The sequence below is a fragment of the Oncorhynchus mykiss genome, chromosome 6 (genome assembly GCF_013265735.2).
Source record: "Oncorhynchus mykiss isolate Arlee chromosome 6, USDA_OmykA_1.1, whole genome shotgun sequence".
In the NCBI taxonomy this organism is placed as follows: domain Eukaryota; kingdom Metazoa; phylum Chordata; class Actinopteri; order Salmoniformes; family Salmonidae; genus Oncorhynchus; species Oncorhynchus mykiss.
In genome coordinates, this window is record NC_048570.1 from 23,543,876 (window position 1) to 23,560,877 (window position 17,002).

Here is a 17,002-nt window from a genome sequence, read left to right on the forward strand (position 1 = left end):
CATCATCACTCACTTGACTGGCTGTCAACCTTCTGCAGTGGAGCCCTGGTTTCTGTGGTAACCACTCAGTGATGTCATATCACACTGGAGTAAGGAGTAGGTGCCTGGGGAGAGAGCACAATTTGGTGTCATTACAAAGGAAGGAACTCTGTTTCCTGTAACATTAGACCCTGCGGTTGCATACATCAAAGTGTAGCACAGACCTCAGCATCGTTACTACAGTCTCAGACCTCCCACCGGAAATCCACTTAGCATTTTTCATTTATGGAAACACACAGACAGAGAAATACCCTCACATACATTTTGAAGAATGTAAACAAAAACTGTAGATTTCACAACTTGCATAATAGATAAAACATGGAGAAGAGAAAGAAAAGAAAGGAGAGTAAAGGGAAAGAGTATCCTACTGCTAGCAGGGGGCTGATAAATTGAGGCAGTGGTTGTTGACAGGAAACGCTTTTGCAAAGCTGGAATGCTAAACATTCCCTGTAGATGGGTCCAGCAACACAGCAGGGACTGGAGGAAAAACCACTGGCTGGAAGAATTGCACTGCACAACCACAATTGCCCTTGCAAACAGCTCATTTGCTTTTTAAAGTACAAACACAAATTTCAAATCTGGACCAGATCTAACCAAGTTCAATTGAGTAGGGACTAGCCTACCTTTCACCTAGAGACAAATGAGGTAAAAACATAGAATGAGTCCTGTTATGAGACAGATTCAAAATAAGCTCATCGCAACTGGGGAAGAGAATATAGTAGATAGATATGTTTGAATGTATGCCAAACAAAAAACATTAATTTCATAGTTTAACAAACCAGTGGTTTGTGACAAGTATGATTTCCCATTGTAGCCAATTCAATTGCAGAAATTCCGTTATAGATTTTTGAGTTTCAAATCGCTTCATAAAAAAGAAATGACAGGTCTAACTCGACCTGTTACTTCTGTGAATGTTCATTATCCTCCCTCCTCATGAGGGAGAGAATTTAGAAAATATACTGAACAAAAATATAAAATCAACATGGAACAATTCCTACGGTTTTACTGAGTTACAGTTCATGTAAAGATATGAGTCAATTGAAATGAATTCATTAGGCCCTAAACTATGGATTTCACATGACTGGGAATACAGATACGCATCTGCTGGGTACAGACACCTTTAATAAAAAGGTAGGGGCTTGGATCAGTCAGTATCTGGTGTGACCACCAATATCCTCACGCAGCACAACACATCTCCTTCGCATAGAGTTGATCATGCTGTTGATTGTGATCTGTGGAACATTGTCCAACTCTTCAATGGCTGTGCAAAGTTGCTGGATATTGGCAGGAAATGGAAAACGCTGTCGTACACGTCGATCCAAAGCATCCCAAACATGCTCAATAGGTGACGTCTGGTGAGTATGCAGGCCATGGAAGAACTGCGGGGGACATGTTCAGCTTCCAGGAATTGTGTACAGGTCCTTGCGACATGGGGCCGTGCATTGTCATGCTGAAACATGAGTTGATGGCAGCGGATGAATGGCACGACAATGGGCATCAGGATCTCGTCACGGTATCTCTGTGACGATGCCGAACTGCATTCAGGTCAAGACCCTGGTGAGGATAACGAGCATGCAGATAAGCTTCCCTGAGGTGGTTTCTGACAATTTGTGCAGAAATTCTTTGGTTGTGCAAACAAACCCACAGTTTCAACAGCTGTCCTGGTGGCTGGTCTCACATCCGCAGACCATGTGTAACCACGCCAGCCCAGGACCTCCATATCCGGCGGGATCATCGTTCGAGTTGCCAAACGTCAGCCTCGAAACCAGAATGACTTGGAGAAGATCTGCAAAGAGGAGTGGGACAAAATCCCTCCTGAGATGTGTGCAAATCTGGTGGCCAATTACAAGAAACGTCTGACCTCTGTGATTGCCAACAAGGGTTTTGCCACCAAGTACTAAGTCATGTTTTGCAGAGGGGTCAAATACTTATTTCCCTCATTAAAATGCAAATCAATTAATAACATTTTTGACATTTTTCTGGATTTTTGTTGTTATTCGGTCTCTCACTGTTCAAATAAACTCACCATTAAAATTATAGACTGATCATTTCTTTGTCAGTAGGCAAACATCAGCAGGGGATCAAATACTTTTTTCCCTCACTGTACGTAGCCAATAGGCATGGGGTAGCATAGCTTGTTTGTCTGATTCTCTGTAATAATGGAATGGGAATAATGATGCATTTTATTTTGTAAAGTGGTTTCTTGCATCAAACATCACAACATTTTCAGTCATTTCCTTGTCTTTAGGACAAGTGGATAAACAGGTTAATATCAAGCCCTGCATGTTTTTTTTCTCCAAAAGTCTGAAGGAATGTCGACCTACACTGAACACCACACATTGGCTGCTACTGTACGATAAATAAACGATAAAACAGCTATTAACATGTTAAAATGTTATGGGATGCATTTTCTCCATTGTTTTTTAAAGGTAGGCCACTCTGGTAGGCATACATTATGATCAAATAACAACAGTAGCCTACGTGACCACTGTTAAAACTAACATAAAGCAGGTACAGCCTCAGTGTTCACAGTAAACGCGCGGTGGAAGTTGCACAGAATTCTCACAACGTTCAAGTTTGCGCTCAACAGACCTGACAAAAACGTTAGAGGGAACATTGTCTGTGGCATTGTGTTGTGACAAAACTGCACATTTGAGTGGCCATGTATTGCCCCCAACACAAGGTGCACCTGTGTAATGACCATGATGTTTATTCAGCATCTTGATATGCCACACCTGTCAGGCAGGTGGATGGATTATCTTGGCAAAGGAGAAAAACTTATATCAAATTTTAGCTCATGAAACATGGGACCAACACTTTACATGTTGCATTTATATTTTTGATCAAGGTGTGTGTTCAAGGCACGTGTTCAAGGCACAAGGAAATGTTTCTTAGACTTGCAGATGGCAGAAAAAGTATAAAATCGAGCACACAGCTATGCAATCTCCATAGACAAACATTGGCCCGTACTGAAGAGCGCAGTGACTTTCAACGTGGCATTGTGATAGGATGGCACCTTTCCAACAAGTCAGTTCGTCAAATATCTGCCCTGCTAGAGCTGCCTCGAGAACACTACCTGCTTGAATGCATAATGCCAACTGTAAGGTTTGGTGGAGGAGGAATAATGGTTCAGGCTAGGCCCCTTAGTTCCAGTGAAGGGAAATCTTAATGCTACAGCATACAATGACATTATAGACATTCAGGTGTCCACATACTTTTGGTCATGTAGTTTAAAAAAGTGTTGATATTAGTTGGCTGGGGTCTTCAACATTTTTTTTTATGTATATCTGCCTTTTCCACCTGCCCAGAAACCAAAGCCTTTGCTTAGTTAACATTTTTAGGATGGAAAAATAGTTGAAAAATGTATTTAAAAAAATAAATAAAAAAAAATAGACACCCAGTTTGACATGATCCTATGAACTTTACGTTGGTGCTCATGGGTCATTTTACATGGACATGACCACATATCATTTAGAACGACAGCACACCAGAGCCTCTGTGATCTGAGAATCTGTCTATGAGTGCAGTACACCTGCAGAGCAAAGGTTGAGATAAGGCCTAGAATGCAATGTCCATAGAGCAATCCTGCAGGCTTTAACACGGCATTGAGCCTATATTTGATTTGAAAAACATATATAGAACATAAGCAACGATTAGGGACACACCCACACATTGACACTCACGAGGAATGACTTGGTGGTGACTTGACTACTAGAGAACAAAAGTAATTTGGGAGATGAAAGGAAAAGATAAGATCCTAAGAGGAAGAGAGAGGAAAGTAAAGAACAATAGAGAACTTAATATTAGGCCTAGCACTTTTCTGAGCCAAAATCAGAATTAGGCTACATTTATTTTTTGCAACCTGCTAGTGTCAGTGTGTGGTGCATGCACACCACGATGTCCTCTATCATATTGGTAAGTGTAGACACTTTTAGACTTTAGTCAATGTTCTTAAGAGGAACTAAGGATCTATTTGACAGTGTGGTCTGGATACACATATTGTACTCACTACTAGTCATTACTCATTAGGTGACACCATTGGCATACCTTCATACAGACCCAAAATACCACTAATTTACCATGCCTGCTTTAAAAAATATATATATATATATACCAGCCTTTTCATATATATATATATATATATATATATATATCTAAATAGGGTAGGGGGTTAAAAAACATGGTATATTAAAAGCCACCTGAAGACCTAGTCACAGACCCTGTAACCAAAATACAGGTACCAGGTCTGTGAATGGTTCCCTGCTTTTTAGTAGGAAAATTAACACTTCTATGTTTAATACCTCCCTAATTTGAAATGCAAACAGACCACATGGTTAAATTCCCAATCTGGCCCTCATATCATCATGGCCACCTAAACACACCCAGCTTCCAATTGGCTCATTAATCCCCCTGTAACTATTCCCCAGGTTGTTGCTGTAAATGAGAATGTGTTCAGTCAATTTATCTGGTAAAATAAATGAAAACACGGCACCTCTCCTGATTTGCCAGTTACCCACTGATATGTATACCAATGGTATGGCTGCAAGAAAGTGGTACATAAGGGTCTGTTTGAAAGTTTTAAAAATATATATTACAGGAAATATAGCACATCTTCTGTCTGAAATGGTTATGAGTAACACTAGCGTACCCATGTAATACAAAGGCATCTGGAATGGTTATGAGTAACACTAGCGTACCCATGTAATACAAAGGAATCTGGAATGGTTATGAGTAACACTAGCGTACCCATGTAATACAAAGGCATCTGGAATGGTTCAAATGAAACCTAATTTCCTGTACTGTGCCTTGGCATTGTGTGGGTAACATTGTCATGTCAATGACAGTCTGGTTTAGCAGAGGAAAAATACTTACCAAACTGTTGTGTGAACAAAAACTAAGCAACTCCTAGTTAAATACAGGTGAGAAAGAAAAAAAAACACACTTTAACCTATGAGAAGTTGCTTGTGTGAGACTAGTAGTGTGGGGGTGTAGAAAATAGGGATGCATACATAATGCATTGTGATATTTAATTCGGCGGTCAGTCTCGTCTTGGCCCTACACGTTCTCTAACGTTGTTCGTTAGTTGTTTAGCTAAACGTTAGCGTAACAGCTACGCACCACCGCAAGAGCACAAAGAAAATGTAGGCTAACAAACTTTTAGCCTAGTGTTTTGAAACTGCCTTTTATGTAACACTTGCTACATGCGATCCTGAATAGATTCTTTAAAATGCATTTCATGTAATTTTGCGAAAAGTTAGCTAACCAGTAGTGAGTCTTATCTATGTCGGAGCTTAGCTAGTATAAGGTTACAGTTGCTGATTTTGCAAAACAGACAAACTACATAAACATTACAATATTATCCAGCACGTGTGAAACCATGAGGATCAGAGAAGAAAAAGTACAAACTAGCAAGTGATACGTAGCGTGGCATAATTTGCTAGTATATTGATGTCGTTAGCTAGCCATCTGACAATTAGCTCAATGTAGCTAACGTTAGCTGCTAGCTTACATACCAATTTAGCCATGCGTATCCCTGTGTCGTTTTTATGCGAATCGATTCGTTAAAACAATCGTCAGATGAGTATCTACAGCTACAAAACATGGCTGGTGTGAACCATTATCCCGTCGCAACTTTTAGTCCTTAGCTAACCTTAATACAGAAAGCTAAATTAACTTACTTCACTGAGAAATCCATCCACCTGTCGTGTTTATCCGTACCTTTCACCAGGGACCTAATAATTTTCTTCAACCAAACCTCAGTCAATCGATCTGCGGTGTGGGAAAGGGTAACGTTATAGCAGTCCGGCAGAGGCGAACCTGTTGCGAACACACTAGTAGCCAGGTTGCTCGTAGACTAGCTGCGATTCAACCAATAATTGTCTTTTGACATTGTGCTGGGAGACTCCCAGCACCAAATGTCAAGACAATTATTGGTTGAATCGCAGCTATTCTGAGACATGAGCTTTCAATAGACACATGAAACTGGCTAAACAAGTTGAGTTGATAGCCATCTCTAACTAGTTGACTTACTTTTCTCTCCGCACACCCTTGCCACCTGGCTCACTCCAACTTGGTAGTAGAGGTGAGGGATTTGTTTTGATACTGTAGTTGGCTGGCTGCCTGCTAGCTACAAGTTGGTAGGTACAGTATGGTGTCCCACCATGTGGACAGTTTTCATTACTACACTGACATGGTCTGCGACAGGTGAGATGTAAATGAATCTCCTTCGATATATGGGTAGGTTCTGATTAGGGACATTCTTTCAACTCCCGATACATTTTTCAAAAATTAACCCATTCTTCCTAGTTACCTAGTACAATGGCGCATCAATACCATCTCATTGTTGCTGCAATACCAAAGATATCCAGACAATTAGTTTGCTTGAGCATAACCCTTTATTCATTCCAATGTCAGGCCAGTTAATGTAAGCCTATTTCATGTTTACTCATGTTTGCCCCCAAATAATCAAAAGGTAAATAAAATAGCCTTCTAAGTGTACATAGTGTCTTTAAATCCCACCTTTTCACTCATATAGCAAGCAATCAAAAGTATGCAAATCTCTAGCTTCACACAAACTATATTTGCAATACTGAATTGAAACCAGGGGGTAAAAAGACAATGTTACAAATTGGACCGCACACTAGTTCTTCAAAGTAAAATGAGGAAAAGGACAGCAAAATGCCTGTGGTAAAAGGGGAAAACTGAACAAAGAGAAGAAAATTAATATGCATGGTCTAATAAATCAAACAAGGTCTACAGCGCATTTCTCAGCCAGCCACACACACACACAACAGGTTTTCAAGCCTCTTTAATACAAGCTACACTGTATTCCTTGCATTCCCTCCAGACTGTTAAGAGAATCAGACTCATGCACAGAGGTTCTGCTATGTTCAGGCCATCTCAGCATGAAGCTCAAATATAACAACTTTCAATGGAAGGGATTTTGTTAGTTTAGTATAAAAATAAAGTGGCACACTAATTATACTCCCAACCAATGTTTCAGCAATGCTGGTTACTATACCCATTAAAATGTTTGGAAACAGTGTGCGCCTATTTTTTTAGTTTACGCTCAGTCTGCACCTCTAAAAGTGTTTGAGGTGTGCGTCAGCTTCTGCCTTTTAATAGTTAGTTAAGTAGACATTTGTTTGAAGACCAAATTCATGGCTGACAGTGTTCGGACTCAGGATTGAAAATCTGAAGGGTTCATTGGCTGACTGCTACCCCAAATATAAAATGCATCCCTTAAACTTATTCCATTTTAATCAACCTTAAGTAGATCCTACTACGGTAAACTGAGCCGTCTAACCCCAAAGTATGTCTGACAAAATCTTTGCACGCTCGCACTATCGTAAATCTCCATTGCTTATAATTCTAAAATAAAGCTGCATGGAAAAATGACAAGAGTGACAGCAGGAGATGGATCAAATAAAAAGTGTGAGGGTAAAGGGAGAAGTCTCAACTTCAGTGTAGTCTACTTTGTGTGAACCATGGAGGTGCTGAATAGAAGCTTCTGTTTCTTCTTCTTTTTCCCTCTCTTTTCCTCTGAAAGAGAGTGAGGAATGAGATGAGTATGCAGTCTAATGCCATAAATAAGTAATCACTCACAAGCAAAGACACAGTGAAAGACTGACCAGGGATGACCAACGGCTGGGTTGGAGCAGTTGGACCTTGGTGCTGCAGGAGTGCCTCCTCGAAGGCCTGGCTGAAAGAGTTCTGGAAGCTGGGAACTGGGACCCGGCTACTCTCTCCATCACTCTCTCCATCACTATCTGCCACTGGAGGAGCCAGCAGCATGTATGAGGGACCAGCACAGAAAAAGAGTAGTCAAACATAGTCCAACACTGCCCATTATTGACACTTCGCTGTCCAATATAGGTTTCAGCTGACAATACTTGTCTGGCCAACTGATTTGAGCAAGCACTAACAGACACAGGAGAAATGGAAGGCTTTAGATGTGTAGTTGTCACCTTTCTTTGAGGTGGTCCATGGCCCAGCATCTACCCTGGCTTTCCCATCTCTCAGCATCTTTTCAGGGGAGAATAAGGGATGATGAGCGAGAAAGTCAGAAAGTTATACAAATTGTCTGTTACTGGTATTCATTGTCAATATCCAAAGGCCGTGATACATCCTGACATCCAAGGTAATCAGTCCGTAATGAAAATAATACATTTAGGAGTGAGTAAATGAATGAGTTAGGCCAACAGACCTGAGCGAACGACATGCAGTTAGAGTCATCCTCCACACTGCCCACGCTGGGCACAGGGCTGTGTCCACTCAGACTGGGGAACATCAGCCCATCTGCAACAACAGGGAAATGGTGTTTTCAGTTCACAAGGCTCAGACATCCAAGGCACTGTTTGTAATGCGCTATATTTTGTCCAAAATATGAATTCCATGTCACAAAATCTCGAGTCGCTAAGACGGGACAGTTGAAAGAGCTGGTCTCACCAGAGACAGGGCTGCTGCTGAGGAATGAGGGAGGGGCTAACAGAAATTCAGGGTACACAGGTGGACTGCCATTGTGAAGTGGTGACCCAAATGCCGGGAACTGCTGAAAATTCTCCAGCCCAATATGCACCTCTGGATCTGAGAGAGAAGACCGTAAATTTAAGATACCCCATCTGACCACAGTTTTTAGTTACACATTTTACATTGAGAAACAACCTAAAGTAAAATGTACTCACATTTCCCCTGCTTCTTGTTCTCCTCCATCTCAATACGCCTCTCCCTACGCTTCTCATCCCTTGCTTTCTTTTGTCTAAGACGCTTTCTTTTCTCCAAGTCATCTGAGTCACATAAGAGTAACAGAGAAAGAAGACTTGGATATGAGGAGTAGTACTGTAACAACCCATGAATAGACTGTGTGTGTTAGGATATCTAACCTGCAAAGCTGTCCAGGGTCTCTTTGGACAGGGTGGGGGGCTGCAGGGCCAGCTCACAGATGCTGAACTCACAGGTGAGCGGCAGGTGAGCCAGGTAGCGGTGTCGACGGCGAATCTCCTTTAGCCAAGAGAATGAAAACAATGAAATGAGCCAGAAGAAAAAAAAGTATTGAATAAATTTCATGAATAAACATACTTCAGTAGTATGTTACAGATCTAATCACTTACCTCTGTGATAGTCTGCCCCTCAATCTCCACCACAGTGGCAGTGATGGTGTGAGGGCTGGCCTCCAGGCTGCCGTACTCACGCAGCAGACAGCGCACGTTCACTGGGTGCAAAAACATCTGCTGGCAGTCCTCCGCTGAAGGGAGAACGAAAGGAGTAAGTGCAGAGACTGGACTTTTGATGACAATATAGATGACAAGGTAGGCATTGAGTGGAGAGACTGATGAAGACATTTTGCTAAAGGGTATCCTACCTTGGTAGAAGTAATAGGATGGGCCATGCTCTGAGGTTTGGGGGCGCATTGTTTCAGCCTGGCTGGGAGGGTTCTCCTCAGCAGGCTGGGGCTCTGGAGCTGCATCCCCAGAGGCCTCAGTGGACTCCTCCAGCACTGTCTCCAGGAGTCCTTCCGGGAGCTTTGGTTCCTCACCAGGCGCATCCTCTGGGTCCTCCTCTGGAACCTCTGCTACCTCATCATCAAATGCAGAGGAGTATTGCAGCACCGGCTGTAAAGAGTAAAAAACAGAATCTCTCAGACCCAATAACACAGGTGAATTTGGAGAGTAATGTTACATAAAGGGGTTTTAAATGGCAACACTTACCTTGGTACTGCTGAAGATTGTCACTACTTCCTCCTCAGGGGAGAGGGGGTCTGCCAGAGTGAGACTTGACAGTTCTAAGTTGTCCTTAGTACATGCCTTCTGGTGCTTCAGCAGAGCCTCCTCTCGCTCCTGGACCACAGCAGAGGAAAGAGGGGGTTAGTTCATGCTACCTAGGCCTATATGACTTGAACCAAGTTTGGGTAGCAATGCAGCAGACACTACCTGTGTTTTAAATGACAAGCTATTTGTTTGTCAGTGTTACCTGGAGACTGCACAAGGCGCTCTGGATGAAACAGGCTGTGGCATCCTCCTCCAGGGTGAGCTGAGCCTGCAAAACAAACTTCTCCTCAGCCACCAGGCCCAGTAACTGCTCTTGAGAGGCAAGCAGCAGCTTGGAGTACGGGCTCAGGTGGACATCTACAACACAGGGGTACAACAACTCACATATAGCATACCACAGACACAGTTATATGGTAAACATTTGGTCATCATCCAACCTTGCCTTCTTTGCACTAACACCTGTCTTTTCTTACTAGCACGGACTTTGCTGATGGCTACCTTAATGAGGAAAAATGTACTCACTATGACTGATGTGGTTGTCTCACCTAACTACCTTAAGATGGATGCACTAACTATAAGTCACTGGATATTCAGACCATCTGCTAAAATTAAAATCTCTCACCTCCAAAGCAAATAGGCCCCTCCACCTTCACCCACTGGGAGGTGGGCATGGCCACCAGAGCCCCCTTCTCCCTTCGCATTAGGCGCATGGTGATGAGGTCACCAACTGCATACTGCCTGGTCTCCATCGCAACCACACTGCAGTGCGATACGAGGGGATAGAGCATTTTACTAACCATTTTCAACCACAATATTTTATTTCCCTAAGGTAGCAATACAGAATTTTCTAATAAGGCTGTTTAACATCGCTCTCTCTCTCTAACCTTTTGAGGTCGTCAGAGTGTACAGACTCATAACAGATGGGGCACTTGGACCAGCTTTTGTCACTGAGAGACAGGTAGTGCAGCATGCATGGCCAGCAGAAGATGTGGCCACAGCGGGTGATATGGGCCGCTACAGGGGGGTAGAGGCAGATGGGGCAGGAGGGAACCTCATGACTGTAGATGCGCTGGAGGGAAATAATATTTACATTAAAAGTCTAATTAGATGTGGCGATTTCAAGCCAAAGAGGTCTGGTGTACGGAACTTACCACTTGCTGCACACAGTCCCAGTTCACAAGAGTGTCTGGGTCAGTGAAGTGAGCCTTGTAGTCCTGGTCATCAGTCACCACAAACTGGCAGCTAAGGCACAAAAAAACACCAATTAGTTAATAAATAGCAACCTAACAATTCATACTGTACAAAGTAGACTGAATTGATCAGGAGCTCACTTGGCCTGGAGGAAAAGCTCCTTGTTGAAGGGCTTATGCTTGTGGCCCCACTTGTTGTGGCGGCCCCAGCAGGAGTGTTTCTCTCCTCCTAGGCCACCATGGCCCCCACGAGGCTCAAACGTGAAGTTGAGCAAGTGGTTCAAACTGATCTTTTTGGGTCCAGCAAACTGAGCCGGGCTGAACTCGGCCCGGCGGCACTCTGCTACCTGGGGGAAGGGAGAAGAAAATTAGAGCCCAACTTTTCTGATTGACAGGTAGGAATAATACAATTCCAGTTAGATGTCCTACTGTATGTGGGTTGATGCTGCCTTGTTTCTACCGTTCAGTGACTCATAATTCTACCATTAATTTGTCAATAAGTGCAATTATACTGATATTAATTCAATGTGGAAAGATACAAATATAGGACCTAACTAAGCGCTCTTTTTAATAGACTTCTGATGTTATTCCATATCCAAAAAAGGATAAATAACTGTCAAGTCTTGTGAACGCTCACCTCTTCACGTCTTCCTCCACCTGTAATGCCATACTGCCGGGCTTCACCTCTCTGGGTGGGCCTCTTGTCAAAATTCTTGCTTTTCTGTGAATTGGTGCGACGAGGGCCAGGGAAACTGTCACTCTTGGGAAGGGAGGGCTCTCGCTTGCGGCTGTAGCGCTTAGAGCTTCCATTACTCTTACCATCTGGGGAGAATGAAAGGGGAAAATTGCTTTTTTTGGTCCTCCAATAAATCGGTATCGAAAAGAAAAAAAAAATAGGTTGATCTCTAATACTGATAACTCGTGCTTGGGTGCCAAATGTGTAGGTGTCCCCATAATATTTGTACCCATAATCATTATTTTAGTGATCCATGGCCTCCTAAATACAATGCCCCCGATCCTGCTGATTTGAGCTGCTGAACCGTATTCATGCCGGTGGACCCTAAAGTGAATTTCCCACCAGACTGCATTATTTGCATTGCTTTATCTGCCTTTCGCACAATTTCCCTGAGGCACTCTGATGTAAAGTACAAAACAAATCAATCTAAGGAAGGGGTGAAGATTATGAAGATCTTGCTGATATTATTACTGTTGTATGAAATACCTACAGTGCCTTCAAAAAGTATTCATACCCCTTGACTTAAAACACATTTTGTGATGTTACAGCCTGAATTCAAAATGTATTAAATAGATGTTCTCACCCATCTACACATAATACCCCATAACGACAAATTGAAAACATTCTAAGAAATGTATGTAAATGTATTAAATGAAATGCATAAATATTTAATTTGCATAAGTATTTCATACCCCTGAGTCAATACATGTTAGAATCACCTTAGGCAGCGATTACAGCTGTGAGTCTTTCTGGATAAGTCTAAGAGCTTTGCACACCTGGATTGTACATTATTTGCCCTTTATTCTTTTCAATATTCTTCAAGCTTTATCAAATTGATTGTTGTTCATTGCAAGACAAACATTTAAGTCTTGCCAAAGATTCATGCAGATTCAAGTCAAAACTGTAACTCTGCCACTAAGGAACTTTCACTGTCTTCTTGGTAAGCAACTCCAGTGTAGATGTGGCCTCGTTTTTAAGGTTATTGTCCTGCCAAAAGGTGAATGTCTCCCAGTGTCTGGTGTAAAACAGACTGAACAAGTTTTTCCTCTAAGATTTAGCCCGTGCTTAGCTCCATTCTGTTTCTTTTTAATCCTCCCCAGTCCTTAATGATTACAAGCATACCCATAACATGATCCAGCCACAACTATGGTTGAACATATGGAGACTGGTACTTAGTAAATGTGTTGCATTTGCCCCAAACATAACACATTGTATTCAGGACAAAAAGTTCATTATTTTGCATTATTGGTTAGTAGCTTTAAATTTTTTTGTAAAGCTACTAACCATAATTCCACTGACATTATGGGGTATTGTGTGTAGGCCAGTGACCCCCAAAAAAATCTAAATTTAACCCACTTAAAATTCATGTTATAACCCAAAATGTGGAAAAAGGCAAGGGTGAAAACTTTCTGAAGGCAATGTATCTAAAAGACAACAATACTGAAAGGCCTATTGGTGAAAAATAAACAAAATCCTGACAGCCATCTCATTTTCAAAAAATCCTAGACAAAGCGAACATTGAGCAAACTGTGCAAGTTGATATTGAGAACCCACATGACTAGCACTGGGTGGGCTGCATGGACTTAAGCACAAGCCAGAGCAAGTCAACTCATAATTGCATACATTTAAAGTGATAGATCACTCTAAAATCAAAGTTGTCAGGAGTTGTTGGACATGTTGTGTAGCTCCTGTTAAAAACATATGCCTCAATCCCAAATGAATGGCAAAGGTAGACATCTACAATGCTAAAACTAGATGGCGTCCTCCACTGTCTAGGGCCTTCATAACTCCCTTTTACCCAATGCATAGACACCAACTACATTAGCGCCTAATGACAATAGGAGAGCCCCGAAGCTTGTTCCGAAAGTTAAAACGCGTCACTTGTGGTACGGTTATGGAAACATAAGTAACTTATCTTTCATATCAGCAAAAAATAATATTCTAAAAAAGGTTAAAATTACTACACACCTTTATAGGGTTAGGATTCCCACTCGGCCATATTTCGATGCTACTTTACAGAAAACAGACAGAAGACAGAGACATACCTGTGCCAATTAGCCATCTGCATGTCCGAACACCTGTGTGTAAACTGAAGATTGACCCTACAAACATGTTGTCACAAAAAAAAAAAAAAACTGTTGGCTGCAACTGTTATAAAACAGTGTACATTAAGTGTATATTTCAAATTATTTTGATGTGATATGAAAGTAGAGGGCTTTAGGTTTCTAGAACCTTAATGCAATTGAGAATCAATTCACATGTCGATGGAGTATTTAGCTGTTTTGGCTACAAGAACAATTCACCTCTAAACAGAACATGTAAGGTCCTTGGACTAGAAGTTGTAATGTAAGGCTACTTTAGTCCATTATTGGGCAAGCTCCCTTTTAAGGGCGGCAGGGTAGCCTAGTGGTTAGAGCGTTGGACTAGTAACCGGAAGGTTGCGAGTTCAAACCCCCGAGCTGACAAGGTACAAATCTGTCGTTCTGCCCCTGAACAGGCAGTTAACCCACTGTTCCCAGGCCGTCATTGAAAATAAGAATTTGTTCTTAACTGACTTGCCTGGTTAAATAAAGGTAAAATAAAAATAAAAATTAACTCCACCAGCCTCTGGTGTTAAGTAAGCACTCAGTGTATGCATGAAACAGACCCTTTGAATAACTAGATTCTCAACTGAACAATAGTTAACCTGTGGTTAGATATCAGCATTATTTATTGAATATACAGTACCAGTCAAAAGTTTAGACACACCTACTCTTTCAAGGGTTTCTTTATTTTTACCATTTTCTACATTGTAGAATAATAGCGAAGACATCAAAACTATGAAATAACACATATGGAATCATGTAGTAACCAAATAAAGTGTTAACCAAATCAAAATATATTTTAGATTCTAAGTAGCCACCCTTTGCCTTGATGACAAATGTGCACACACTTGCCATTCTCTCAACCAGCTTCAAGAGTTGGTCACCTGGAATGCTTTTCCTACAGTCAAAGTAGTTCCCACATATGCTGAGCACTTGTTGACTACTTTTCCTTCACTCTGCGGTCCAACTCATCCCAAACCATCTCAAATTGGGTTGAGATCGGGTGATTGTGGAGGTCAGGTCATATGACGCAGCACTCCATCACGCTCCTTCTTGGTCAAATAGACCTTACACAGCCTAGAGGTGTGTTTTTGGTCATTGTCGTGTTGAAAAACAAATGATACCGCAAAACCGGGTGGGATGGCATATCACTGTAGAATGCTGTGGTAGCCATGCTGGTTAAGTACCTTAAATTCTAAATAAATCACTGACCATGTCACCAACAAAGCACTCGGATACCATCACACATCCATGCTTCACAGTGGGAACCACATATCCAGAGATAATCCGTTCACCTACTCTGCGTTTCACAAAGACACAGTGGTTGGAACAAAATAATTCAAATTTGGACTCATCAGACCAAATTACAGATTTCCACTGGTCTAATGTCCAATGCTCGTGTTTCGTGGCCCAAGCAAGTCTCTTATTATTGTGTCCTTTAGTAGTTTCTTTTCAGAAATTCGACCATGAAGGTCTGATTCACGCATTCTCCTCTGAACAGTTCATTTTTTATTGAACCTTAATTTATGATGTTGAGATGTGTCTGTTACTTGAACTCTGAGAAGCATTTATTTGGGCTGCAATCTGAGGTGCAGTTAATTGCCGATTACTGAGGCTGGTAACACTAATGAACTTATCCTTTCCTTTCCTGTGGTGGTCCTCATGAGAGCCAGTTTCATCGTAGCGCTTGATGGTTTTTGCAACTGCACTTGAAGAAACTTTCAAAGTTCTTGAAATTTTCAGGATGACTTAAATAATGGACTGTGGTTTCTCTTTGCTTATTTGAGCTGCTCTTGCTATAATATGGACTTGGTCTTTTACCAAATAGGGCCATCTTCTGTATACCAACCCTACCTTGTCACAACACAACAGATTGGCTCAAACACATTAAGGAAAGAAATTCCACAAATTAACTTTGAACATGGCACACCTGTTAATTGAAATGCATTCCAGGTGACTACCTCAAAGCTGGTTGAGAGAATGCCAAGCACGTGCAAAGCTGTCAAAGGCAAAGAGTGGCTACAATTTTTGCAGACTTCTTTGCCGACTCGGGCTCCCAAGTGGCACAACGGTCTAAGGCACTGCATCACAGTGCTAGAGGCATCACTATAGAGCCCGGATAAATCCCGGGCTGTATCACAACCGGTCGTGATCGGGAATCCCATAGGGTAGGCCACAATTTGCCCAGCGTCGTCCTGGTTTGGGTTTCTTTTGTTGGCAGTCATTGTAAATAAGAATTTGTTCTTAACTGACTTGCCTAGTTAAATAAAAGTTAAATAAAAAATAGACACCTTCAACGGGTGTTGTGCGTTCATAAATACCTCAGTTATTCTGTACTTTTGCAGACTCAGACGAGACTGGTCTGAAATCGGATAGCCAGAGCGAACGCACCCGTTCTGTCAAGGCACGTCATCTCCCATATCAAGTAAACAAACCATGCCCTACAGCTAGGCCAGCTTTAAAGCTAGCTACCTATTTAGCAAGCTAAGAGAACGTTGGATGGGTAGTTAAACCAGTCAGGAAAGATTAACTAGGATTTGGTTCGAATTATTAATTAATGTTCACCTGTTTTCGGTTTAGATTCGCCGGCTGCTGGGCCTGTAGAACTCGAACGGGGCGGAACCTTGTTGCTGTTTGGATTCTTCTCCATAGTTGTCTCCTTTCGGTGAGAGGTATTTAGGCCGAGCTCCAGGGAGAGAGCGACCGTGCGCTCTAGCATTAAATGGGGCAAAGGGAGAGGAGACCGGGTTGTTGCGACTGCGGGTCAGGCCCTGATTCATTTCTGTCAAACACAGAAACTCCATCACGGCGACATATTGACAACAAAACAAACCATAGAAAAATAGAGACACAATTTGGGCGTCTCAGTAATGGAGGCGGTGTAGAAAGAGAAAACGAAGGCTCACACAGCGGAGCCAAGACCCCGTAAAGTTCTGCTTTTTAGCGTTCTGGGAAACACTTGGCCCCAACAAGGCGTCGACCGTTCTCCAAGGTCTGTCCAAACGGACACTTGTGCAGTTTTCCACCAAAAATATGATCGCATGGACGATCTCCTAATAATGGCAACAGGAACCATAAAGACCCAGATGAGATCGGCGTGGTTGTTCTTTTGTACGGGGAGGGATTATGGGAAATGTAGTAACAACCCAACATTTTTTAACTCATCGATAGCTAATGTTAATTATT

At 42.0% G+C, this 17,002-nt stretch overlaps 2 protein-coding genes across 7 annotated transcripts in view; both read right to left on the reverse strand.

Moving 5' to 3' along the window:
- The window catches only part of si:ch73-138n13.1 (titin homolog), a 39,544-nt gene extending 33,266 nt beyond the window's left edge, over positions 1-6,278 (reverse strand). For 2 of the 6 annotated variants that reach the window (XM_036979674.1, XM_036979669.1), the window contains exons 1-3: positions 6,070-6,276; positions 5,718-5,808; positions 14-104 (exon numbers count right to left, since the gene is read on the reverse strand). The gene's annotated coding sequence lies outside the window, so the exon portion shown is untranslated. Of the gene's footprint in view, positions 1-13; positions 105-4,911; positions 5,057-5,552; positions 5,661-5,717; positions 5,809-6,069 lie in introns of those variants that run through there. The other 4 variants (XM_036979673.1, XM_036979670.1, XM_036979672.1 and 1 more) reach the window with 4 other exon arrangements.
- Positions 6,279-6,415: 137 nt separating this feature from the next.
- Positions 6,416-16,927, reverse strand: LOC110525541 (RING finger protein 10). The gene is made up of 17 exons (XM_021605737.2): positions 16,382-16,927; positions 11,634-11,818; positions 11,138-11,343; positions 10,958-11,048; positions 10,691-10,875; positions 10,429-10,565; positions 10,009-10,163; positions 9,747-9,875; positions 9,401-9,650; positions 9,150-9,283; positions 8,922-9,039; positions 8,724-8,825; positions 8,488-8,625; positions 8,246-8,337; positions 8,007-8,064; positions 7,671-7,814; positions 6,416-7,581 (listed from the first exon to the last, which is right to left on the reverse strand). Exons 1-17 carry the CDS (start codon positions 16,533-16,535, stop codon positions 7,511-7,513), a joined length of 2,349 nt encoding a protein of 782 aa, XP_021461412.2. The 5' UTR covers positions 16,536-16,927; the 3' UTR covers positions 6,416-7,510.
- Positions 16,928-17,002: the final 75 nt, after the last annotated feature.